This window comes from Sturnus vulgaris, chromosome 4, assembly GCF_052056855.1.
Source record: "Sturnus vulgaris isolate bStuVul1 chromosome 4, bStuVul1.hap1, whole genome shotgun sequence".
NCBI classification, from domain to species: Eukaryota; Metazoa; Chordata; class Aves; order Passeriformes; family Sturnidae; genus Sturnus; species Sturnus vulgaris.
The window spans coordinates 27,232,405-27,259,649 of NC_142246.1; the positions used below are offsets into that span (position 1 = coordinate 27,232,405).

The 27,245-nt window shown below is 35.4% G+C and overlaps 1 protein-coding gene across 7 annotated transcripts; it reads left to right on the forward strand.

Moving 5' to 3' along the window:
• Nucleotides 1-26,638, forward strand: EXOC1 (exocyst complex component 1). Of its 7 annotated transcripts, XM_088163388.1 has the most exons (21): nucleotides 12-276; nucleotides 1,971-2,104; nucleotides 2,929-3,059; nucleotides 3,919-4,078; nucleotides 4,950-4,970; nucleotides 5,690-5,877; nucleotides 6,495-6,722; nucleotides 6,957-7,089; nucleotides 7,260-7,369; nucleotides 7,898-7,951; nucleotides 12,225-12,374; nucleotides 13,443-13,548; nucleotides 16,404-16,448; nucleotides 17,613-17,776; nucleotides 19,479-19,589; nucleotides 20,065-20,141; nucleotides 20,628-20,856; nucleotides 21,884-22,067; nucleotides 23,212-23,411; nucleotides 24,910-25,104; nucleotides 25,858-26,638. In XM_088163388.1, exons 2-21 carry the CDS (start codon nucleotides 1,981-1,983, stop codon nucleotides 26,008-26,010), a joined length of 2,763 nt encoding a protein of 920 aa, XP_088019514.1. In that variant the 5' UTR covers nucleotides 12-276; nucleotides 1,971-1,980; the 3' UTR covers nucleotides 26,011-26,638. The 7 variants fall into 7 exon arrangements, with proteins under 7 accessions (XP_088019515.1, XP_014728913.1, XP_014728914.1 ...); XM_088163389.1 differs by lacking the exon at nucleotides 4,950-4,970 and having other exon boundaries at nucleotides 1-276; XM_088163390.1 differs by lacking the exon at nucleotides 16,404-16,448.
• Nucleotides 26,639-27,245: the final 607 nt, after the last annotated feature.

Sequence of the window (27,245 nt, forward strand, 5' to 3'; positions counted from 1 at the left end):
GTCACGTGGGCGGAAGCCGCGGCGGGAGGAGTCGCGTCCCTGCCCGGCGCTTCCCGGCCCTGTCCGGGGCCTGTCGCGGCGCTGTCCCGGAGCCGCGGTGAGATCGAGGCGGCCCCGACACCCTCCGCCTCTTCCCTCGGCCGTGGCCGTGCCGCCAGGTTCGGGGCGGGACAGCGGCAGGAGCGGGTCGGGGGCCGCTGGTGCGGGACTCGCAGGTGGGAGGAGGTGAAGCGGTGTCAGACGGACCGGACCCTCGGGAGGCCGCCGCTGCTCTAGGTAGCTCTTCTGAGTTTTTCTGTTAAATTATTGGTCTTTTGGCTGATTGCCGGCGATGCTGTGTTTGGGCTGCGCCCTTGTGTTACGTTCTGAGCCGGTCGGATGCAGGAGCAGCGTCTTTTCCTGTTCGCACCCTAAGAGAGGCTGAGCAGCCTTATCACATTGCTGTGCCCCATCTGGCGTGTATTTCCTGGACGGGCCGCGTCTGTGATGTGATGTCTCTGACAGATTTCACATCACAGATTTCCTTTGCCTGGAACATTACAGGGGAAAACGCAGCAATGTCTAAAGGGATTTATCTGAGTCTGGTGTGGTCTCTGCTTTTTTGAAGCTTTTTTTTTCCTGAGGAAGGAGCTTTATTTCCAGCTCCTTAGGGTAAATTCTGTGTTCCTTTGAGACAGCAGGATCCGAGTGTTAAAAGCTTAATTTTGTGCTTTATCCTAGCACACTGTGAAGGTTTTGGTGGCTGTGGCTAAAGGGAGTGAGTTTGTAACTCAGAAGTTGAACTGTATGTGAGAGCCAGTCTTGGATTTATGATGCTATGCTTTATGGCAAAGGTGCAGTCTGCTTTACGTAGACAGCTTGTGTTAGCACTGAAATGGGAGAGTTAGCAACGTGTAGCAGTTTGATCGTGACTTAGAGCAGAAAATAAAATCCTAAATAAGGAAGGAAAGAGGCATCTGAATCTGAAATGCAGCAGATTATCAATGTTTTGTGTGTTCATTTTATGCATCTGTTGAAGAGTAATGGGAATGGTAACCTGGTACAATTTGTGAGATAAAAGGTGGGCCCAGCATTTGATGAAGAGAAGGAAAGTTATTAACAGTTATGGATTGGTACATTGCCATAGGATGTCATATAGATAGTGCGCCCTGAGCTCGGTGCACTTGGCAATACTGTTTCCACTTCAGCATGGTGGCCCTCGTTTTCACAAACTTCTTGAGTACTGTAGTGCCCAGGATTTTGTTTTTTCTCTGAGTTTATCAGAGAAAGCAACGCAGGCATCTTCATGAGAGCAAGCCAGCCTGAAATTTAACTCCATATATTGTCTCAAGCAGCATAGCATGTCATGTGTACCAATCATGCTTTTAATACTCTGTAGCATTTTAAGGCACAGATAATATTGAAACTTATGTATTAAAATAAAACCAATGGAATATGATGTCTAATGTGTTTGTTCAGTCTAGATGAAATTTCTATGTAATGTGAGGAACTGTTCTGAATCAAGTGAATATTGCTAATTCCTTAATTTTCTGGAGCTTGGTGGGATTTTTGGTTTTGATTTTGTTTGTTGTTTTTTTGTGCTTTCTTATGTGATTAAATTCTACAAGCTTGAGCATTGGATGGTCCTTTTTTTAAATTCCAGTTTCAACTTTTTTATGCTAATGCCTTGTATTTCCCTCTACTACAAAGAAGCTTTTTGTACTCCATTAAATTAAGTTGAAGGATTATCCAGGTGTTAATAAATTACACTTTTCTAATTGAAATAAGCGAGTAAGGTGTTTTTTTAAAATTTTTTCCTAAAATGGTCTGGTCTTCTGCCCAAGTCACGCCTGTCTAGATTACAAGTCACTAAGTTACCTGTAAAATTGAATTTTAAAATCCTGTAGTTACTGTAAGTACATGATTGGGGTTTTTTTGTGTGTTTCTGTTAAATGGGCTCAAGTTTATTTTTACCTCCTAAAATTTTTCAGCTGAGAGAAAATGACTGCAATCAAGCATGCTTTGCAGAGGGATATTTTCACTCCCAATGATGAACGCTTATTGAGCATTGTAAATGTGTGCAAAGCAGGCAAAAAGAAGAGGAACTGCTTTTTATGTGCCACAGGTACATAGTAATACCACACTATTTCTTGTCTTCACTTTTGTATTTTACTTGGTTGCATTTGTTTTAGCTTTATGTACAATCCTTATTCTTGACTTGTGTAAAACAGGTGCTTTCCATTCCTAAAGGAGAAAATTAGTTATAGGTTGTACTTTCATTATTGCTTCTACTAAAAGAAGACACAAAGCCCACTACTTTTATTCACAGATCTCATTGTAATTTGAGAGGAAAGAATAAAAAATTATTCTTTTGGGACTGGTGGGCTTTTGAAGCAAGCTTTAGGTAGTGCTTAAAACAGGGTTTAGTAATCATCTAAGCTGATAAGCCTAAATGCTTTAAAGAACATTGGTTAGAGCCCAAGGAAAGGCAGAGCAACTGAATTGAGTTCTGATGTTCCTTGAAGTTTGTGTTTATTACGTTATATCTCTTAAAATTAGGTGCTTTGGGTTGATCTGACAATAAATTAGCTTGCTAGAATATTTTTTGACTGAAAAATGTCTGAAAATGTTCTTAATCTGACTCCACTCTCCAGTTATGTCCGTGCTTTGTCAGATGCATGGTCATGGTCCAAGATCTGCTGTATCAAAGAAATAGCTGTCAGTTGAGGTCATTATCTCACAAGCTGTATAGACGTGTATATCTGTTCAGTTAAGACTTAAGCTGAGCTGTGGTTCTTGGGGTGAAAATGTTTCAAAGGGTCTCTTTTCATCAAATAAATACTACAAAATCTCCCCCACAGATAATTTGTTTGAGAAGCTGAAGTACAGCAGAAACATATGTGAAAGTAGTATGTGTGTTTTGAAATAACTCTCTTACTTCATTTACAGTGACAACAGAACGACCAGTCCAAGTAAACGTGGTAAAAGTGAAAAAATCTGACAAGGGAGATTTTTACAAAAGGCAGACTGCATGGGCACTACGAGACCTTGCTGTTGTTGATGCCAAAGATGCTGTTAAAGTATGTGTCACTTTTTTGTTTAGTCCTCTGTTCACAACATCCTCCTCATTCCAAGTGAGACTTAACTTCCTTGATACTGCTCCTTTAAAAATTAGATTGATAACAGGTTAATTAAGGTACATATGATGCATTCCTGTGCTACCTGTGCCTGTGCTTGCTTTCAGCCTTTGCAGGAATATAACCCAGGTAAATTGAGTAAGAGTAGTCTAGATATGCTTGAGTAGCAATAGTCTCAATATGTGCCCTGTTAATTGTAGTTGATCTCTCAATGACAGTAGAGGGCATCTGCTAAGGACCAGTAGTACTTTTTTGTTTTGAGTCTTATCTGAATTTTTTTCACCCAAGCTTAATTTCCAGTAAGAAAATTTATGACTGTTCTACTAATGACAGTCATAAATTTGTCAAAATGTCCAAAATGTTCCACTATATGTAATGTTTTTTTTACTGGGACACTTAAAACGTTCTTAATGAGCAGTATATAAGCTTGAGGGTGAGCTGGAAGCGTACAGTCCTGATATGGTGGACTTTTCCATAGAATAACAGGAACAACATATTTTTGACCACTTAAATTCATTTGTTGTTACAAACTTTGTTGAAAATCTTACACATCTCTGTATTGTATTGTGTTATTTTTGTCTTGCCTGCCTTGACAAAATACTGATGTCATAGCATGGATTCTGGTTTTTCGTTATCACTATTAGCACCTTTATTAGGGTGCATGAGGGCCCTAAAGTTGCTGAGCTTAAGGTTGGCATCTGTGTAATTTAATTTTTATCCTGTCATGTAAATGTGTCGACAATCTCTGCTTCTTGGAGAATCATTTGACATTGGAACCTATAACATATTTCATCTTTTGCAGGAGAGTCCTGAATTTGATTTGCATTTTGACAAAGTCTACAAATGGGTTGCAAGCAGCACAGTGGAAAAGAACACCTTCATTTCATGTATCTGGAAACTCAATCAGAGATACCTTAGAAAGAAAATTGACTTTATTAATGTTAGTTCACAGCTGTTGGAAGGTAAATTTCTACAAACGTAGTTGAAGTCTAAAGTTTAGTAATTACTGATGTAAAACAGATATACTAAAAAAATACTTGTAATCCTGGTGGGTTTTCTTATTCTTATTTCTTTTCAACTTTATATTTTCTAAGTCTTCAGATAAGCAAGATGACTTTATAACAGATATTCTGTTAGAAAACTGAGAACCAAGACAAAATACTTCATTAACAAAGTTCTAAATATTGATAAACTTACTGTCTTTCTAAGACATTCTCTTTCTTGAACAAAATAAAATCTACCTCCAAGAACTGGTAAATGTGTAACAAATCTGCTTTTGTTCTCATTTACATTTGTCCTGATTAGAAAAACGCTGTAAAAAGCGAGGGTCTGTGGCATTCTAGAAGGCAATGGGGTTTTATAGGAGATTTCTAGTTCATTGATTGTGAAGCATGTGCTAAATTCTGCTGGATTCTTAAAATTTATGTGACTAATTGGTTGCTAAGAAGGCTTTGTATCTTGTTTGCTTATCCTGTAGTAAATATTTTTACGGTCACATTATCTTTTAATAATTAACGTTTTATATAAGTAAAGCTTAACAAGTGAGAGCATATCACATGGAGTCTGTCAGAAGTGATGAAACCACTGGTATTACATACTAGACTGGTGTGCACAGAAAAAACTGAATTAGAAATGTGAAACAGGAAGGATAGCATTTCTGTATTTTGGTGTTGATCAGAATTTGTTTTAAACCAACATCTAACATTTCAAGTTTGTGCAATAATAAAAATTCAAACTTACTGCCACTGAAATGTATACAAACTGTTCGTGCTTTGTCTAGCTAACATTCTCTGCTTCCTTTCCTCTGCTTTTCCATACCTTTTAATTCTTCAGAACTTCCTAAAGTTGCAGAAGGTGCGTAACACCTTTTTCCTTTATTTTGCCTTTTAAGCAGTTTTCTTAAATAATATGCTTTTTATTTGTTTGTTTTTTTAGTGCTTTGATTAGTTTATCAAGTTGCTAGAGATAAGAGAGATGTTTCAGATATTCTAAACACTTCCTTGCTGGACTGTATTAATATTAATTTGTCAGCCTCCGAGTGGCTTGTTAAATTCATTAAGCACTGCTGTGAGAAATCATAGTTAATGAAACCATTGTTTATTTGATTTTCACGTAACTCAGAACTGATTTTCCTGCTGTGAAACTCATCTCTAGCATCAAGATAACTTTTATTTATTCAGTGGTATATATCTTAATCAACTTTAGGATGTTTCTCTTATGCTCTTGTCAACCAAAAGAGAGAATCTAACTTGTACTGATTTTTCACTAACAAATGGAAGAGGTGAATAAACTAAGACAAGGTTTGTTCCTTGGAATAAAGGAAGGTGGATATCTGTATCATGCTTATGTTACATAATTTGGAAAACATTGCTGTTGGGAATCAGTTCTGGAAATTGTAATGAAGCGTGGAAGACTGAGACTTGAAAAATCTGTTCATAGGCAGTAGGTGCTTTTTAGGAGAGTTGTTTAATGGATTTGTATACTTACAGATAGGTAAACATACTGAAGTACTCTGAAAATGCTTGCGACTTTCTGGACTTGATAATGGATTTTATTTTCCTTCTCTGCCTAAGAATCTGTTCCAAGTGGAGAGAATCAAAGTGTAGCAGGAGGTGATGAAGAAGCTGTGGATGAATACCAGGAGTTAAATGCAAGAGAGGAGCAGGATATTGAAATAATGATGGAAGGGTGTGAATACGCTATTGCTAATGCTGAAGCCTTTGCAGAGAAGCTGTCGAGAGAGCTGCAAGTGCTGGATGGGGTAAGCATTCCTTCCAATGTACGGTGTGCCAGCATGTTGAACTGTTCTCTTTGATGGTGACCACATAGCATTCTCTGAAAAGGTAGTTAACCTGACCTGTCACATACTTAAATGTAAATGTTTTTTAGACAAGCCGGCATTCTAGAGGTCACTTGGAAAACTTAGGAAATGCAGGGGGTACAGACTTGAGGGAACCATCAACAACTTCCTCAAACTGTCAAGTTGTGTGTTTCTTGTGTATTTTGAAAATTGCTGCTTTTATGGCGATGGCTGATCTTGCAACAGAAAATCTGACCTTACCACCTATGCTCTTTTTTTTTTCTATTGGAACTAAAAATCTTCTGGCTAGTAGGGATTGCTGTTTGGCTTTTTGTTTTTCTGCAGACCTATACTTCAACTCCAAGAACTTGAGCAAAGTTTTGGCTTTATATCTTTTTTAAACAAGGAAGTGTCATAGATTGAGGAATTCTGTGTTCAATAACACTATGACTTATTTTGTTTTGTTGATTTCATGAAGTTTTGGAAATTATTTGACAGTAATAGAGGGAGAAAGAGGTATCAGAGTGCTTTTGAGATATAAAAATGTCTTTTAAAATATGACTTTCTTCTCTGTACAGGCAAATATTCAGTCCATTATGGCCTCAGAGAAACAGGTGAATATCTTGATGAAGTTGTTGGATGAAGCTCTAAAGGAAGTTGACCAAATCGAGTTAAAGCTGAGCAGTTATGAAGAAATGCTTCAGAGTGTAAAGGAGCAAATGGATCAAATTTCAGAAAGCAACCACCTAATTCATCTCAGCAACACAAATAATGTTAAACTGCTGTCAGAGATAGAGTTCTTAGTGGTAAGCATTTTTGTTATGTTTACTATGTTTTTTCTTGTCAGGTATAAAATTCTTTTAGGTTGCTACCCTCTTTAGCATGAGGTTCCTTTAAAAAATGAGCTTATTTTTCTATTTCATTGTTGCACTATTTTCATTAAGTCATAGTGACGAAATTGTATTTATCCTTCTTGGTTGTCTGGCATAGCAAACTAATTTGCTTTCAGCTTACGGACAATACTATCCATTATTTTGTAGAATCACATGGATCTGGCTAAGGGCCATATAAAGGCCCTTCAGGAGGGAGATCTGACATCTTCTCGAGGCATTGAGGCCTGCACTAATGCAGCAGATGCCCTTCTGCAATGTATGAATGTAGCTCTTCGTCCAGGTAATGTTTTTGTTAGACTACTGTCTAACAGACAAGATATATCATGGTAGTGCCTTGCCAACTAGTCTCAGATTTTGTTCTGTTGATGGAAGGAATTGTGACCCCTGGTCCTCTTGGTTCACCTATACAATATATTACTTTGTACACTCTAAAGTCCTTTTTGCTTGTAGGACACGATATGCTTCATGCCGTGAAGCAGCAGCAGCAGCGCTTCAGTGACCTGCGCGAGCAGTTTGCACGGAGACTTGCCAGTCATTTGAACAGCGTATTTGTTCAGCAGGTATTACTTCTTATTATTGAATATGAAACTTCTGGTCACAAAATTTCTGGAGAAAAGAAAACACACTATCTAAAATTGGACATATTCTGTGCTGTAATCAGTAAATTTTAGAAGGTCTTCTGGCTGAGATATTGCTAAATATACTAAACTATATCTGCCTGCAGAAGTCTCTTACATTTAAAAAAACCTCAAACATCTCTTTTTAATGGGCTTGCTGTCTGAGTTAAATGCATTATATGATATATAAGGATTTATTTTAATTGTAGAGCTTGATTATTGAGGAGAAAAAGCATTGACCTTTTTTAAGGATGTTAGCTGAAAATATAGAAGATCTTGCTGTCTAAACCTCAGAGACCATAAAAAAAAACCCCAAAACAAAACCAAACATACCAAACAAAATATCTTAACCTTGGTTTTGTTTCTTAACTTGAACTATTCATAAAACACTGTCCTGACTTGATACCTAGAGTCTGGGTGGTTTTTTTTAGCCTCAGCTTTTTAATTTATGTGTTTTTTATCTTCAATTAGTTTACTCAGACCTTCCTTCAACTCTATAACAGGTCCTCCTATCATTCAGTTCCAGTGAGTACATTGAGTTTGATACAAGGTTTTCTAACTCATTTTTTTCCTGAGCTTGAATTATCTAACTAGCAGCTGCATTTTTGACTTTGCAAAAAGAAATTTGTCCTTACTGATTACAGAGCATCAGACTTACGTCCCTTTTCGCTTCTATTATTTTTGTCACCCCTGAAGCTTTGTTTATATGTTTATGAGCTAACATTCCTCTGATCTTATCCCCAAAATTTGCTGAAAGACAGATTGACATGCATGAAGGAAAAATATTTTCAGGAAATAGTTAATAAATGTACAACAGTAAAGGTACTGCAATTGTGTGAAATTGCAGTATTTGTAAAGAAAAAATAATAATTCTGGTTTTATACATATTAGCACAATAAAAATTTTACAGTTCTAGATTTTATGTATTAGACTATGTGCCGAAAGTGAAATAGAGTAATGCTAGAAAATTGTAAAGAAAATTGCATTTAGAGCCTGGATTTTTATGGCAAAGATAACTGTTTCCTACATTTTCTTCACTTTGCGGAAGAATTCCAGCTCCACAGCATATTAATTTTTTTGCCTTTAGCTTCTGTTCTTAAGAAGGTATTTTTCTTCTGTCACTTTCCATATTTTGAAAACCTGGGTGTAGACTATGTGTCCCACTCTTAAATGAGCAAGTGGAAGCTATGTTGTCTTAAGTCCTGTGTAAATGAATCCACAAAATTTGAATATTGGACTTGTATATGGAAGTGGCTGTGTAACAGAATGTCTTTCTGATGTTCTCTTCTGAGGGTTTTATTTTAAAAAAGGATAAGAGTTTTTTTTTACTGTGTAATATTATGGGTATTAGATGAAATTATTATTCTTAAGACACTTTCCAGTGCTGTTGAAAATGCTATTACCAATTAGCAGTTTGCTTTTTAAAATTCTGATACTAGTAGTGGGCTTACATTGTTTTTCATACAAACTTGCCCTCTGAAAAGTTTTGGCTTGCTCTTAGCTGTAAGGTATTAATCAACTAAAAATATAAAAATATTTTTAAATAAAATTTAATTTTTAGATAAAAATTATGATTTTGCTGTTAAGTTTAAGCAGGAAAAGTTCATTAACGGCAGGAGATGAGACTCTGCAAAGCTCTTTCTTTGTTGTAAAAGAGGAAAAAAAAGGGTTTGTCCTTCATTTTGAGATACAGATTCAAGTGCTGGAGGTATCTCAGATTTTTGTGTAATCTTACTAAAATGTGCTGTTTGTTTGTTTGAGGAATATAGCAATTTCTTGATCTCATGTTGGAAGACTCAACTCCAATACTTTGTTACCTTTAACATCTGATGAGTTGCATTATTTGTTTATAATGTTTCTTTAAAAAGTAACTTAAAGCACTTCAGAAAAAAATAAGATAAAGGTAAAGAATTCTAAATGAAAAATATAAATGAAAACTTGATGATGTCTAGGCAGCTGTTAATATAAGTGAGACATTCTGATTTGTAAGTCTTTAGATGTAAAAACATAATTACATTGGCATTTGAGCCTAAATATATTTCCTTGAAAGTATGAAATTGCTCTTTATTTTTTGAAAAGCAAAATAACTCAATGCTTGATTCAAACCACTGTTATTAGGTACTAACGTGCTTCACCTCCTTTACATTAAAAGGAGAATAAATATTAAGAATTTTAAACAGAAATGCAACTTCAGATTGCCATTTGCTGCAGCGTTGAAAACTGTTTACTAACAGTTGATGTAGTTGTCTTTATTGTGTAATACTAATAATAAATTAACCAATTACTTTAAAGATTTTTTTAACAACCAGGTTCAGGACTCAATTTAAAGGCAACCCCGGGCTTTCTGCCTTTGAACTAAGAAGTGGGTTGAAGCTTTGAAACTATGAAATAGTTGAATAACAAATTTGAGGAGTCATTTGATAATAGTATAAATTTATGTGTAATAAGAGAAAGTCGGTTAATGAGATGGGAAAGGTACTCCTAGAAGCTCCATAATGTTTTAGAGCATCTTGGACAGGGCATAATTTACTGTAACCAGAATGCTTAGTCTCGTGGGAAAGTTGGCCTGGAGAGAGAAATTTACCTTGTCAGGGAATTTGTCATCTAGCTTGATAAGGAATGCAACTACTAACCAGAAAAGTTGCGTGTAATAAAGAGACATGAATAAAATGGTTACATGAAAGAAGAAATAAAAGCTTGGATAGCTGAGTATTTCCTAGCAGTAATATGAATGAGCATTTGGACTGCTGTAGTTGCTGAAAGCTGTGAAAGCCACTAGGTAAATTATGTTAAACTATAATGAACTTGAGCATTAAAAATGCATGGTGTAGGAATGTAACAAATAAGGGGTTAGAGGGAGTTTCTCTAATCTGTTTTTCATAGAGGCATATCAAAGATTTATTGAAAAGATTTGCTATATGTATGCCCAAAAGTATGCCCACAGTACTGAGTATGACCTCAGTAATCACAACAGCAGCTGTGTTGCTAATGCTGGCTGGATTCCAATTCCAAATTACACGTTCCAATAATTACACTATGTTGGCTTTTTGTTGATGTCAGACTACAGGATTGTTTTTTAAGCGAAATTTATAGTCTTATCCTTCTCCATTTTCTGTGAGCATCAATAAATGAAGTTGGCCAGGACTTGTTTCTTTGTATGTCAGTTTATGTAGTTAAAAGAGCAGGGCTCAGAGTAAGTTCACACCCATGTTGGATCAAAAAAGTACTGAAACGGATTGCCAAAGAACTTGTGGATGCCTCATCACTGGAAGTGTTCAAGTCCAGTTGTTCAAGGATAGGGCTTTGGGTGACCTGGTCTAGTGAAGGTGTCCCTGCCCATTGCAGGGGAACTGGAACTAGATGGTCTTTAAGATCCCTTCCAACTCAAACCATTCTATGATTGTTATGTAGTAGTTCAGCTTTATCCAGAAGCTGGCAGTATTTGTGTTGTGTTACTTAGTAAAAGTTAGTATTTTACAAATTAAATCTTAGATTTTTTTTTTTTAAACAACAAGTCTGTGAATGTATTGTGGAAGAGCTTTCTCTAATGAAAGGCTTGAACTGTTGTACTCAGTACAACAGAAAAAGGGTAAGACAAAGTTGCTTTAGTTTTGATCCAAACTGGCTTCCGTTCCAACTTAGAAACAGGCAAAGGGAGATTTTAAATGGTATAGCTTATTCTGCTGACTTGTCATGTCCAAGATAGAACTGTCAGGATTGCTTCCTCTCTCAGGGATGGGCATTGACATTGACTGACCTGCATAAACGACCTGCATGTGATGCAGGAATTAGAGACCAATTAGTGCAATCTTTGTGTGCTACCATGGCACAAACTCTAAGTTCTATTGCTGTATTTACTGCAAGCCCAGTAAGAAAAGACTTTACAGAAAATATTAAAGCCATGTGGAAATTAAGTCTCATCCTCCATTTTCCTAACCTAGGGATAGTGGTTGTGTGTTCTGCTGTGTGGCTGCACAGAGGTGTTACCTTCCTTGCTCTTCCTGCATTGCTCAGGAAGCTTGTGAGTTCCAGCAAGTGAAAGCTTAGAATACTAAAGCATGTTGTTCTAGCAATATGATGGGATCTTTGTGTAAAGGAGGAACATGAAATTAATAGCTTGTGTTGAATGGATTGGTTTATGCTGCACATTGTAAACTGTTTAGGAAACGTTCACTGACAGTATGTTGTGTGTGTTTGTTTGTGTGGAGGGAGAAGGAATGTGTGTGGTGTGTGCACTGATGTTTGTAAGATTTGATCAAGGAAGGCTTGGCCAAAGTAGACTAAAGTGTGTGGAATTGGACCAGGCTGTCAGAGGGGAGGTGTAAAGCTCATCATTAACACCCAGGCTACCCATTAACTGGGGACTTGAAAATCATATATGGGGAAAACATCTTTAAACAGAAACAGCCTTTTTTTTTTTTTTTTTTTAGAGGAATAATGTTATAATCTCTTAAAATTTTTCAGGAACAATTGAACGCTTGTCATTAAATTTTCATTCAGGTGCTCATTGCATTCTTTGCAAAAAGTGCCAAAGTGACTTACCCTAAAAGCAAAGAGCCTTAAAATGAACAAGCTTATTAAGATGCACTACCTGCCACGGCTGTAATAACTTGATGTCTATATTATGTTAGCTTTCAATTTTTCAGTCTGCATCTCTAGACCTTGCTTCTATGCAAGGTATTTTGAGGCCTTTCTGTTTGTCTGAATGAGATGCTGTCTTCATATGAAAGTTTTCAGGAAACTTCTAGTACATCTGTGTAGTGCTTCCAGATTTACTTTAATACTTTTTCTTATCAAGGGTCACGATCAGAGTTCCACTCTTGCCCAGCACTCTGCTGAATTGACATTACCCAATCATCATCCATTTCACAGAGATTTGCTTCGATATGCTAAATTGATGGAGTGGCTCAAGAACACAGATTATGGAAAATATGAAGGGCTAACAAAGGTATGTGAAGTGATGCAATGACACTAGAGAATGTACGTAATAGCTGGGCTTGAGAGTCAAAACAATGGCCTGTAGGTATGTACATGGCATTTTAATACTGCTGTATATTAAGTATAATTCACTGCTTCTTTTTTTAATTTCTTTTTAGAATAAGAAACTTTATTTTTTGTGGTCTCCTGCTCTGTTAGTTTTTTCTCCTCAAGCATTCTATGCTGAAGCATCACAAGATATTTATCTTAATATTTATGTAAAACAAGTTTGCTGTTATACAGCCTAGTAAGAAAAATAATTAAGCTAATTTCAAACTGGTGTACTTATTTTCTGTGTAACATCTCTATTTCAACAGACTTTCATTTCACTTGGGAGTGTCAAAAATTTCAGAGGTCTCTTCTACAGGTTAAATAGAAATGTTTTCCCCTTGTATATATGCAACTTTTAACTACCTTGTTTAAAACTAACATGGAATAAAAAAATTACTACAGAAGCATATAAAATGTTCAGGTAGAAGTCAAAGAAAAGTTAGTCCTTACAAAACAAGTATTTTTTAAATTAAAGTACTGTCATTCTTAAATGGAAGATTTAAATTAGACTTTGAAAATAGCTTTGGAATTGTTATTCCTTTGCCTTCAGTGTAAAGCAGATAGTGAATGGTTGGCATCTTTGTGATCTTCTAATAAAAAATGTGAGAATTACATGTTTACATGTGCTTTTGGGGGCACAGTAAGAGTCTGATCGAAGAGGGAGAATGGTGCTGAATTCTCTCTATTCTAACCTTGAATTGAATTCTGTGATGCTTTACCACTAGTAATCCTATCTGTAGGTACTGCAATGCATATTTTTCCTTATGAAGGAAAAGTAGAAGTTTCTGGTTAATCTTCAGTGAACTCACTATGAAAATGAATATAAGCTGTTTAAATATTGTTAATATATATTTATGCATGCTGCATAAATATATACACTTATGTAGTCCAAATCAGTTTGTTATTTAGTAGGATTTGAGTTATTTGCCTATAATAGAAGAAAATCGGTATGAACACCTGTTAACCAAATGTACATTTTTCTTTTAAGAATTATATGGATTATTTATCACGACTTTATGAAAGGGAAATAAAAGATTTCTTTGAAGTTGCCAAGATCAAGATGACAGGCACAACCAGAGAAGGAAAAAAGTTTGGTAAGCTTCCAGAAGGCACATATCTTGTGTTGAATCTTACTATTTGTGTATAAAAAAACCCATTACAACACCTAGGGCTAATTTTGTAATGGTGTAAAATTCTTTACTTTTGGGAAGATGGGAGAAGTTGGATGAAAAATATGACTGGTAAAACTTCTCACTTTCACGAGGCCAAAGTAGCACAATTGAAATCTTGGTAAATTGGTCAAAATAAAAGTATAAAATACAGTATTTTTCTCAGTTTTCAAATCTGCACTCACTTTTTATTATTTGAATTATCCCACTTTATTACCTGAACAAATTTGAAATATCAACTCTTGTAATTAAAGGGAGTTTGGGCAGCATTGTGTTCCTTCTGCTGTTATTTCTGCTTTTAGTAAATCTTGGGTGGATTTTTAAGAATCTAATTTTAATGCTAATTCTGCCTAGTAAAACTTACATATTTTAATGTGTTTTTGCAGGGGGATTTACCTATGTAGCCTGAGATTAGAAATCATAATTTGTTAACGTGTAGGTATTTATATTTAAGGGAGTATTCCTGCTTGGATTAGTCTGATGTGAATATGGCAGTAAAGCTTAAAAAAATCACCTGGATACTTAAAAAGCAACAGTGGTATAGGTGTGTTTATATATTGTCACTCTGTATTTTGAGGTGCAGTGTTTCAAAACTTGTTTGAAATATTTATATTTGCCACGGTTTACCAGTTTGCAAATTCTGAATTCTAAAATTATGTGCAGCTGTAAGTAGTAAGCTCTGTCAGCCTCTTTTGGGTCCTTAATTTATGCTTTGAAGTTAGATGGTAGAAACCAGAAAAATTTAATGAAAGGAAGAAAGCAGGAAGGTGGTAAGCTTGCTTGAGAGAGGGAAAACTGGAAAGATAAGTTTGGCAAGCTGTTGGACATGAAAAGCAAGAAGCGCCATAAGATGTCATTGTCAGAACATTTTAATTTATAAGTCTTGAAAAGCAATCTTACTGCAAGAAATAAAATACCCTTAGTCTAATACAAATTGATTTCTGAAACATTCTAAACACTTTGTCTTGACACTTGTTTTGTGATTTGTATTTGTGAAGAGACAGCTTTTGTATAAGTTCCCAAACCTATGTAAATGTTATGGAGCAATCAGACATTTTGGAGAAAGGTCCTTCAATTCACCAGAGTAAAAGCTGCACCTTGAGAAGACTTCTGTCATGTATCTGTGCAAATTTATTTGTTTCAGCATCTCCTAAGGATGTGTAATTTCAAAGGCTTCTGTGTTCATTGTAGTGATTGTACTACTACTAATGGCACATTTATGCAAAATACATCACTTCTTAATAGTAAACTTGTTTTAGGAGTAGTGTAGTGCATAATGCTCCAGTTGTACTCAAATACTAAAGATGATCTGTTTCCAAGTTGTGTTGGTGTGTGTTCTTGCCTTTTTTTTGTGCTTTGGGAATTACACTGCTATTTGAATGCCTCAAATGCAGAGGGGATGCTGGGAGAATTCTGGCATTCTGTGCTAGTGCAAGGTTCTTTGTCTGCATTTTTATGGCAAAAAAACCCAGCCTGGGTCATGAGCATTCACACTTGTCTTAAGTAGTCCTTTATTCTTTTTTTTTTTTTCTTTTCTGATGAAGCCAAGACTTTGATACTTAAATACCATAAAGTCAGTGTTGGAAAGAGTGCTACTGCTGTCATAAGTTTATATGATGTAGCTTGTCAAAAGCCACTAAGGCTCCCCTGATTATGCAGGGCCTGATCTTCGTAGTTATTCACATTGTGTAATAAGTCCCATGTGTTTAGAAATTGAGCATGATGAAGAAGTGGGACCGATGCATGACAGTTGCACATGCCAAATATATCATGCCTAAACTTTTTTTATTCAAAATCTGCCAAAACCCCCAAAATCTAAAAACTAGGCCGGAATTAAATTTGAATTTGATTACAGTTACAATTATCAGTAGTTTTGCCTACTTGAGAACATCTGGTATTTAAGACATGTTTGTGGCATATAGAAGTATCTACTCATTCTATTACAGTAGGCTCTGCTTGCCTGCTCCATTCTGGGGAGCTTGTAGCATCCATCCTCATCAAGATCTTTATAAAACCACATATTGCTTTTAGTGTATGTATGCAAATACCTCTTACTCTAGGGATTATATATTTTCTACAAACACCCATTTACTTTAAATTTCATATTGAAGTCCACTTGAGGAAACTTCAATTCTGAAAAAAAAAAAAAAACAGGGAAAAAATAAAAACCTCTTTGTAAATTTTTCTACTGTATTTTTATTATTTTTATCCTCTCTAAATTTGCAGTCATCTGTTTTTGTGCAGCATGAATGCAAAAGATGTATTCTTTATGTAAACATCCTGATTTGCATCAACTAAGAAAAGGTTAGCCTGTCTTACTGTCGATATAAATTATTTTGCATTAATTGTGTGTGATTTAAATTGAAAAGGTGGACAATATCTCTGACTCAGTAAAAAGATTCCATAAGTACATTTTGATTTATTCATGTCTATTTTTGATATGATTTTGATGGAAACTGAGTCTGACAAATAATTTAATGGACTTCTCAATTTGGGAGAACTTAAATACATGTTACCAAAAGTGTTATTTGAACGTATTATACAAGAAAAATCAAATTTTAATACCTAGAAACATACTCTATTTTTCATATAGTTTAGATACTGAATTTCTAGAATAGTACCTCTCCAACTAAATGTGTTTGCAATGTAGTTACTTGCTGCTTATAGTTCTCTGCATGTTTCTTTCCAGTTAGAGCTTAACTTGCATCTTGTGCATGGTTTGTGCAAACTGCATTTTAACTTGTCTTTGTCTTTGATGCTTGCAACCTAATCCATCCCAGCTACACTGCCTCGAAAAGAAAGTGCTGTCAAACAGGAAACTGAGAGTGAGTATAACTAGTTGCATTAGTTGGTGTTGTCAATGCATGTGTGTCCATGTTACAATGTAGTGCTGCATCAGGGAGAATCTACCTAACACTGAAGCACTCTGTTCAGAATGAAATAAACATTAGCAGAATCACTGGGCTTGCAAGGCAAAAAGGAAGCACAGCTCTAAGACCCAGTATAGAATTTGAAAAGATTTGCACATAAAGGAATATCTTTTGGCTTTCCCATGCTACTAGTTGATAGTAAAAAAATGTTTGTGCTTGAGCTTGTCATAGTTTTCCACATCTCCAGCAGGCTGAAGTGACAATTTAGATTAGATCTATGGACCTTGTCTTGTGTCTCTAGACTACATACAAACACAGCAGTTAAGTGAAGCTTACAGGATTACTTTTAAGTTTCTTTGTGGGTTAGATGTGAGATGTTTACTTGGAGATCAAATAATGATAATTTTTTGGTCTTTTTTGTTATTAGCTTTCTCTGTCCTGGTCCACCATTTCTGAAAAATTTGAGGGAAAAAGAAATAAAAAAGAAAATACATGCTCCTAGGAGAAGGCCCAGCAATATTATGAAGAAATCACTGAATGTTAATTATGATCAAAAGGAGGGGAGAGCAATAGCAGCAGAGCTACTATGGGGTTGTAGATATAGCAAAATAGCTGGAACAAACTGTAGATAAAAGGATGTTAACAGCAGAAAGACCAAGTTCATGATGAAAAAGTGCCTGTGTGTATATAGAACTTTTAAATTTTTTTCCTTCCTGTGGTTCAGTTCTGCTTGTGGCAGCCTTTGCCCAAAATACATTCACAAATATAATAACTGGTTTTAGCTTTCAAATCTTCAATCCCTGTGTTACTGTATTTTAGAGTTTTGTTCCTTTTATACCTTTTTGCCATACTTTACAATGAGAATTTGAATAGTTACAGTGTTACAATGAGAATTTGAATAGTTACATTGTACTTTGAAAGTTGCTGAAGAATCTCAGTAACCTTATAATGCGGAAAGAATACATTTACAGCAAAAGCATTTATAGCTTTGACAAAAGTTGTTTGATTTTAATATAGGACTGCTAGCAATTCTTGATCTCATATGTTCTGTAACAAACCTATTCTTCAGTATTTTATTCTGCCTTCACTTTCCTCCTTCATAGTCTCTTTATTCCACAGGTCTTCATGGAAGTTCTGGAAAATTAACTGGGTCTACTTCTAGTCTAAATAAACTCTCTGTTCAGAGTTCAGGAAACCGTAGATCTCAGTCATCCTCACTGTTAGACATGGGAAACATGTCTGCATCTGACCTGGATGTGGCTGACAGGACAAAATTTGATAAGGTAAAGCCAAAATATTGCATAGAATTCCTGCTTTGTTTTGTATTAGAAGTGTCTTACATATCCTTCTTGTATAGCTCAAAAATCTCTACTTTTTAAATCCTAAAACATGCCAATTTCAAAGTTTGTATGTACCATGCATCTAATAAAGGCTGTTCCTAAGAAATATGTAGATTGCAGTATTTTTCTCAGATTATAAGGTTCTGTTTAAATCCCTTATTTGCTGTGTGTAGTCTTTAAAGAATATCAAGCATAAAAATGGTCTTTAAGCCAAATATATGTTTTTAAGCAAATAGGAATGGAACTGATGGATTCTCCACTGGTTTTATTTTTTTCAACTCATTCAGTATTCTATGACATTTTGCCAGTATGTAAGCAAAAGTGAAAGATAAAGAAGATAAGAATTTTAGCCAGGACTTGAGTGTGACCCTAAAATTTTATATATAGTGGTTTCACATTAGTTATCATCAGTTTTCAATTTTAACCAATAGCACTAAGCTATTGGAGTGGCCTCATCCTGTTTTAAAACCTGCTGTCCTCAGCATCTGTTGACTTTTTTTTCTGAATCATTAAAAGTGTCAGTGCTCGCCATTTCTTGTGGAATTAACTCCTCAGTGCTGTGGAAGGAAAATGAGTAGTTATCAGTTGGAGATAAAAATAATTTTGTTATTCTTTATTGACTTACTTGATGGAGATGAATGGTTTTCTTCTGACCTGTTCGAATCATTGCTCAATCTTTTTCTGGGAGGAGATAGATACCTGAAACAATATTAATTTTAAGTTATTACAAACTTGTAGCAGCAACTTGTCTAGAACTAAAAAGCTAACTTGTTAAAACAGGTTTATACAATTATTGTGCTATTATTTTCAATTTCTCACTTGTATCTCACACCCATTGAGTATATATGAATGTGATTTAGTATACAAAGAGTTGTAAGCTATTGAGCTGATCTACTAGGTTGTTGGGTTTTTCCCTATGGGAATTTTCATCAGCTTGGATTTCCTATGTGGCTAGACTGGTTTAATTTATGTAAATTATTGCATGTCTTAATTTTAAAATACTTCCAGAGAAAACTCTTAAGAGAAATATATTTAACATTTGACTTAGAATTTCCTTATTTTGTATTAATAAATTGAAATTATTGTAATTACTTATTGCCAATATAGTGTTTTATTTTAGTTTAAATCTAAAAATTGTGTTGCATACTTCGGTACAAAACTTACTTGTTTCTGTAGCAGCTATGTAGAGACTTTTTGACTTATTCTGCAGAGCAGTTAACTTCAACATGCACAGTTGACCTGTTTTTCTTCCCTGAGGCTTTTAATTTTGTCTTCCTCCGCTCAGCAACCCAGGCAGAAAAGATGGTGGCTTTCACCATCAACTCAAGAACTCAAGGCTTACAATTAAAATGCAAATGTTCCCATTATAGCACAAAAGTGCTTCTTCAAGATGCAACTAGAAAACTTCTAGTTGTGGAAAAACATAGACTGTTGTTTTCTTCACAGTATTACATGGATAAGAAAGGATTATGTTGAAGATGCAGCTCTTACTTTTAGAGATCTAAGTACAAGCTGTTTCCATTTCTGTTTAGTAGTAAGCCATCTAAAGCTTAGTGAAGATAGTATATGCAACAAACAATAAAATTAATATTGCTAACTGTCCATAGTATTTGGTGTGTTGATAAAATATTTTGACTTTCTTTAGATTTTTGAGCAAGTATTAAGTGAACTAGAGCCTCTGTGTCTGGCGGAACAGGACTTCATTAGTAAATTTTTCAAACTACAACAACATCAGAGCACTTCTGGAACAGCAACGGTATGACTTACATTCCTTGTCACTGAAGTAAAAAGTATCAACCAGGCCTCAAAAGAGACCTGTTTAAAAGAGAACTTTGGAATTTATTGGCGATTATGTGATCCAGGTGATAAGTAATTAATTTTTCTTCATGAACTGGAAGGATCTTTATTTTTGACTGACAAATAGAAAATTTATGAAAGAAGGACTAACATGTTTCCTTTGCCGTGGCTTTGTCTCCTCATAAGATGACAACAAAAACTCTGTCATGCTATGTAGGAAGACGGTGGGGAGTAATTGTGGATAATACTGAATTTGGTGGAACGTGACTGGAAAATTACCACAAACTTGCAGACTGCACTATTTTCTACTCTGAAGGCAGGGGGTGCTGGGGGTATGGAGCTACTACTTACATTGGTTTTGTCAGATATAATAATTGCTTTGATACAGAATTGGAGACACCTCTTATCTTTACATACATTCCTTGTTCTCACAGAATGAAGTGGAGGAAGTGGATGGAGTAGCTTTATCTCGTTCATATACTTCTGGTGTTCCACAAACAGTATCATCTGAGTATGTGCTGCTATTTTTTTTTACTGATTCTTAAGCCTATGTTTGAGTTTATTTGAGATATAAAACTTTTTTCTCCAAAATCAGAAATTATTCCCTTTCAGTGAAATTGAATAGTGAACTCTTAATTTTTACCTAGACACTGAGTGTGTCAGTGAAAAGAATATTTTTTTGTATAGGGGATGGGTGTTTCTGTTTATAGTTGTTTAATTCTCTTAATGGTTTGCAAATTGAAATTAGGCCCTATAATATAGAAAATATGCTTAGCAAAGTTCTGAGAGTGTGTGGCAGCTTTCACAGAGAAAATACTTTTTGGAATATTCTGTGCCTGTGACAGTTGATTTTTACTGTGTGATACTGACTTTCGGAAAGTCATGAAACTTTTTGAATGTAAATGAGACTACTATATCAAATAAATATATCAAAAAACGTGTAAAGTAGCAGAGTAAACTGTCAGAATAATATTTTCCTCTTATGCATTTTTAATAGGAAGGACATGATCCGACAAATGATGACAAAAATATTTCGTTGTATTGAACCTGAGCTGAATAACCTTATAGCACTGGGAGACAAGATTGATAGCTTTAATTCCCTATATATGTTAGTTAAGATGAGCCATCATGTATGGACAGCACAAAATGTGGACCCTGCGTCCTTTCTCAGCACAACACTTGGAAATGTTTTGGTGACTGTCAAAAGGAACTTTGATAAGTGCATTGTAAGTTTTTTAGTTATTCTGATTAAGCTAACTGTAATAGTGTAAGAAGCTCACTCCTACCCAGTTAGATTTTACATTTCTGTATACTTAAATTCTTGCTTTAAATTTGAAGTGAAAATCAGTAATTTATTGCTTTTCTACTGGCCAAGCCTTCAAATACATGGTGGTTGAGTTTCTTTTTTCCTCTCCATTCCAGTTTTCCTCAATAAGTAGCTTTTTGTAACAAATAAGACCACTGGTTCACAGTTCTGAGCTGGTTAACATTCTTAGTTGTTTGTTTAAACTTGTACTCCTACTGAGATTACTCAAGTCCATTAAGTAAAATATAACTCTGCCTTTTTTACTTGCCAGAAGTAAACCTTGTGGACTTATGAGGGTGTGAGTTCTTTTGGCAGTAGCAGAGACAGCCTCTGCTGTCTGAAAATTCCTTTTGCTAATGCAGTTTATTATATACTTATAATGTAATATCACTACGATCATTATATTAAATATGGCAGGTTTACTGAAAGCAGAGTTGTTGGTATAACTTTGTTTTATTGTCATAAATGTAATTTGACTCCAGGCAAACATAAAACTGACCATTCTTGATCAGTTTCATACTTAAAATATTTGGAAACTGATTTTTTTTATTACACTCATAAATAAAATTTCTTAAAAAAAAATTAAAGAAACTTCTGGCAGCAAAAGGAATCGTTAGCTTGGCTGAATCAGAAAAGTGAAGTTCCTTGCTAGATTATAAAATGAAAATTGCTAATTGCTTCTGGTGCATAAATTTGGGATGGGTGTTTGTTTTCATAACACTGAGGAAATAAAGGGGAATAAAAGACCATCTTTCCTTTTTTTTTCCAAATATCTTACTTAAAAAATTTTAAGGGTAGAAAGGGTGAAAGACTAAATAGATGTAGTAATTGAAAGAATTATTTCTGTCTTTGGTGGATAAATGTCAGTTTTTCAGTATGTCTGCATTTTTCTTTTAACAGTTGCTATACGATCTGGTGCCTAACACTTGTTCTGTTTTAAATTAAAGAGTAATCAGATGAAGCAGATGGATGAAGTAAAAATCTCAAAGAAGAGTAAAGTTGGGATCCTTCCATTTGTTGCTGAATTTGAAGAGTTTGCAGCTCTTGCTGAATCGATTTTCAAAAATGCAGAACGACGAGGAGATCTAGATAAAGCCTACATAAAACTTATTAGAGCTGTCTTTGACAGTGGTAGGTCTTCTGAAGCTATCATAGTTACTAAAATAATTGTTTCCACCTGTTTATATATAATTTTGCCCCAATTAACAGGTGATTTTTTTTTAAGACCGTGCTGAAATTTTGCTTGTCTCTGTTATTGTTAGCAAGTGTAATCTCTTTGACAGTAATATATTTATAGATACTTCCCTTTGTACATCCTGTAAAGTAACTTTGAGTTGTGACAGAGGGAAGTGGTTAAGACTCTGAAAAGGGAGGGGAGATGGCAGCAAGCTGGCATGCTCAATATCAAGTGGTTTCTTGTCTTTTTTTTTTTTTTTTCCTATAAAAAATCATATAGGAAGAATAAAAATTGGCAGTAGCAGATTTTTCCTAGTTAGCATTCAATATTTTGACTGGAATGAACCTGTGCTCATTACTGATATCTTGGTGCCCTGGATCACTTTCATGATGGGCGTCTGGTAGTCTCAGCAAAATGTTTAATGGATGAACAGGCATGGAGATTTAACTGCTCTTGGTTGAAGCCATCCTCTTTCAGCAGTAAGGGAGGGTTAGGTAGAAATTTTTTTGCCTGCTTTTTGTTATTTTTTGGTTTGGAATTTTTTTTTGGCAGGGAGAGGGACAAGTAAAAGATCTGTCTGCAGGATTATCCATTTTTATTATGAAATTTAGGGAGTGACAGTAATTTTGACCATAAAACTAATAAACAAAAATGCAGATTAAGTACATTTTTAGAAACCCCGCTACGTTATTGAAGATTTTTGTCCTAGTGAAGATGGGAATTGATTTTGCTGTGACTTATCTTAAATAGTTCCATCATGTGCAATTTTTTAGGGATACTGAAAGCATGCTTGTAAGCCTCCCCAGAATGTGACTTGTTCCTCACACATATAAATGAGACTATATATACTCATTATTTTGTATCTTTTTGTAAGTGACTTTTTTGCCATACAAATTTCATTGTCTTCGAGCCTGTATGTATCTGCTGCTTCTCTTGAGTAGCGTTTTATTTAGGGGCAATTCTGACAATTACTCATACAAATGGTAATCAGTTACATGAAATTCAAAGTTCCTTTTTTGATAGTATTATGATTATTGGTTATTTTTTTCTGAATTTGGTTGTCCTTTTGCTGAGTATTTTGCTTCTCATTTCTTTTAGTTGAGAAAGTAGCTAATGAAAGCCAGAAGACACCTAGGGATGTCGTCATGATGGAGAACTTCCATCATATTTTTGCAACCCTTTCTCGCTTGAAAATTTCTTGTCTGGAGGCTGAGAAAAAAGAAGCCAAACAGAAGTACACTGATCATCTTCAGTCTTATGTAATCTACTCACTTGGACAGCCTCTTGAGAAATTAAATGTGAGTGTATTTGAGTACTCATTTAAATGGGACCAGATAGTTTTTGAATGTGTTATTTCCACTATTTGATCTCTTTATCACTGCATCTGTTATAATGTCTTATTTTATTATTTTGCAATGGAGCATGTCTGGCCAAGAGTACTCATGAGGGTAACAGTTTTGGATAAAAATAACCAAATTTTTCACAGCAATTAATAGTACTGACTAAACATCAATGCTGTAAGCAAATGATTTTGAGGAAGAAGAAAGTAAGGGGAAAAGTCATCAGGATTTTGAGATAATCTTGTTCACCTCAACTACAGAAAAATGCTCTAGTTGCTGAGCTGTTCAACAAGAAGAAAAGTTATAGGAAAATTCTGTATGTCTGAAGTTAAACTAAATGTTAAACTGAGTGGTGACTTAGGCTCAGACTCAGTTCTGTCCACTTGAATGTCTCGTGGCTTTTTCTATAAAGAGGATTTCAGGCATCCATTTTCAGAGACATTTAAGATGTATTCCCCTTTTGAAAATTAAAATGTTTTATTGCTGTTTCCCACTTGTGGATCGACTCTGACCAACACCTTAGCTACCACATAGCTAACTGCTGCTCAGTACCCCCTCTCCTGAGGAGACAATAGGAAGAGCAAAAGTGAAAAAGCTTGGGGCAAGGATAAAGACAGTTTAATCAGAGAAGGTGAGAGAGAAAGATAGAGGAATAAAAAATAAAGTAAATGATGCAAAACTAGTCATTGACTACCTCTCACAAGCAGACTGATGCCCAAGCAGTTTCTGAGCAACAGCTACCTTGAAGCCAAACACCAACCCTGCCTCCTACAACCTTAATTTTTATAGCTGAGCATCGTGTTACATGCTATGATTTGGTCAGGTTTGACCTGTCCAGCAGTAACCAAAACGTTGTGTTATCAGCCCAGTTTTAGCCACAAATCCAAAACACAGCAGCATACAGGCTGCTATGAAGAAAGTTAACTAGAGAGTTACCTCTATCCTATCCAGACCTGATGCACTGTTGAGCTCAACCTGCATGTTCATAGAAGTACTTCCTTCTGTTTACTAAAACTTTTATATTTACTATGTTGAGAAAACTGGTCAATGGCAGTGAGAAGGGAGGGCAATTGTCAACAAATATACTCTTGTGTAATTGCGGTTTAAAAGATGGTCAGGTACTTAGGGAGTTCATCCAGAAGATGCAGTATTTGGATCCCTGGCTATGAGCTCCTGAATTGAGGATTTTGATTGCTGAGTGGTAGTTACAAGGTTGCAAAGAGAAGCTCGACTGCTTCTAGGAATGATTGGTTTCAGTTTTATGATAGTACTTGGACTGCTGTATTGTTGGGCTGTGTTTTAATGTTTATGGCTGAGCAGTACTTCATGCCCAATTGAAAAACAAAAACTGGAAGAGCACAACAGTTATGAAGCAGAATCAAGATTTAACTACACATATCCTTTTCAAAATAAGTTAATTATTTGTGATAGTGACTAATCTATTACTTGTTGTTAGCATTTTTTTGAAGGTGTTGAAGCTCGTGTGGCACAAGGTATACGAGAAGAGGAAGTAAGCTATCAGCTGGCTTTTAATAAACAAGAGCTTCGTAAAGTTATAAAGGAATATCCTGGTAAAGAAGTGAAGAAGGGATTGGATAATCTCTACAAGAAGGTAGATAAACATCTCTGCGAAGAAGAAAACTTACTTCAGGTAAACTAAATCATGTCTTAAAAACCCTAGAACGTTACACAGAGGCTTTTTATTACTGCTTTTGCATATGTATTCTGTGAGAATGTTCAGCGTAACTCTATGTAAAAACATAAATTTTGAGTACAGCTTCTGGGGTTTTTTTATAATCCTATTCTGTTTCTATTTGTTTAATACTGGTTTGGACCAGAGTGGTAGAAAAACAGTTGAGAAAGAAACTTCATTTATGATTCCCTAGCTGACTATTAATAGGTGACATCTGTTCTGCAAAAAAAGAGTAGATTTAAATGAATGGGTAACCTGATGTGAAACTAAGCTGGTGCACTATAGCAGAATACTTTTAATTATATACTTTCTGATAGTTGTATTATCTAATTTTTCACGGGAATAAATTATAAGTGGACTTGAGTTAAGCTTGTTTAAACAGCTTTTTAAATTCTGCAACATTAATTATAGCACTCTTCTGGTTCAGGTTTTCCTGAAAGACCTCTCTATTAGGAAAACTTCCCCATCTTCTTTACTATTTTCTACTTTCCACATTTATTACAAGTCATGTCAACATTACAGATCTTAATGGGTAAAAAAACATCAATCTTCTTTTTAATGCAGTAACTCCAGCTATTGAACTTTATTAGTAATCTTTAACTGTAAAACAACACCTGAACTTAGACTCAATTAATGAGCCAATGTTTTGTAGTTCACCTATGTAGTGTACTGTGCCAGTTGACTTTTCCTAAAGTTTGCTTTCTTTGGCAGGTTGTGTGGCATTCCATGCAAGATGAATTCATAAGACAATACAAGCACTTTGAAGGGCTAATAGCTCGCTGCTACCCTGGATCGGGAATTACTATGGAATTCACTATACAGGATATTTTAGACTACTGCTCCAGTATTGCACAGTCTCATTAAGTTCTAGAAAGGGAAAGAGAAGCTGGGAAAGTGTGTACCTATGTGTAAGGGAATCAAACACTATACATGTTACTGGGTTTTAAAAGGTGGATTTCCATGTGTGTAGGTAACTGCCATGTATGTTGAGTAACACTCCTGCTTCAAATGCCTTTCAGGGGAAAATAAAACCTTTGGGCATTTGTTGTGCTTCTACTGGGCTGAAGTACTGTTTGAGAGCATTAAATCTGTGAAACACTTTGGATACAGTTTTTCCCTTTCCCTAATATACAAGTATTTTTATTTATAATCCCTTCTCTTGCCAAAAGCAGTAAGCACTACCTTTGTAGTATGCCAAAAGAATACTACTGTTTTCACTAATATTTTGCATCTTACAAATTATATGTAAGCATTGAAGACTATCAGATATTTTCCCTTCCTTGTTCTAGGAAGTACAGATGTAGAACTTTATGCAGTGGGAAGACTGAATTAATGTTCTGAGATGTAATGTGACTATGGCTGTAATTCTTAATTAAACCATGTTCATCATATTCTTTATTTCTGTGGAGAATTATTTCAAAAAGGTGAAAATACGTGAAGGAGTTAATTCCTTAATTGCTGCTGGCTATTAAAGAGTTTTTCCATTTCTGCACCCACGTTGTTTTTCTGTCATTTTAGTAAATATGATGTAATATCAGTATACTCTAACCTCATCTAAACCCTTTCTCCTGATACACGGAAAAGATTTTGTAAGTCATGAGAAATGAGAGTTATAAAGTAGGTATGCATTTATTTAGTGCTGAGGTGCACGGGGATAATTCCTCTTAAAGCATGCACAATGAAACTTTAAACTACTGCTCTATTTATTTCTTAAAAGCCTAGGATTATACAATACGCCTAATACATATTCATGTCTTAGTTCTGCCTAGTCTTGCCTACTTTCGCTTTGTATTAAAATGAACCAAAAGTTCTTTTGTGTTTGCACTTCTCCAATTTGGGGGTCGTTGGGGTTCTCTGATGAAGGCTTCTAAACTTTTCATCGCACTTGAATCTTTTGTCTTTGGAGCATGCATCTGAGCCCTTTGGGTGTATTTTAGACCTTGAGATTAGTTCTTGCTGGTTTAGGGGTTTGGATTTATCATTTATCACTGGTAGCCTTGCACCTCTTACTTTGTTTGCAAGTTCTGGCTCCATTTACCACAAAGCAGTCTGCCTCTCCTTTCGATTTTGCAAGCATAATAAATGTCAGGCATTTCTTA

Excerpts from the sequence above, each read along its gene's own strand:
- EXOC1 (XM_088163388.1), top strand. The coding sequence starts at position 1,981 with ATGACTGCAATCAAGCATGCTTTGCAGAGGGATATTTTCACTCCCAAT. Across the intron at positions 3,060-3,918 it reads ATGCCAAAGATGCTGTTAAA|GAGAGTCCTGAATTTGATTT; the intron begins GTATGTGTCACT and ends CATCTTTTGCAG. Across the intron at positions 20,857-21,883 it reads GGAACTTTGATAAGTGCATT|AGTAATCAGATGAAGCAGAT; the intron begins GTAAGTTTTTTA and ends TTTAAATTAAAG.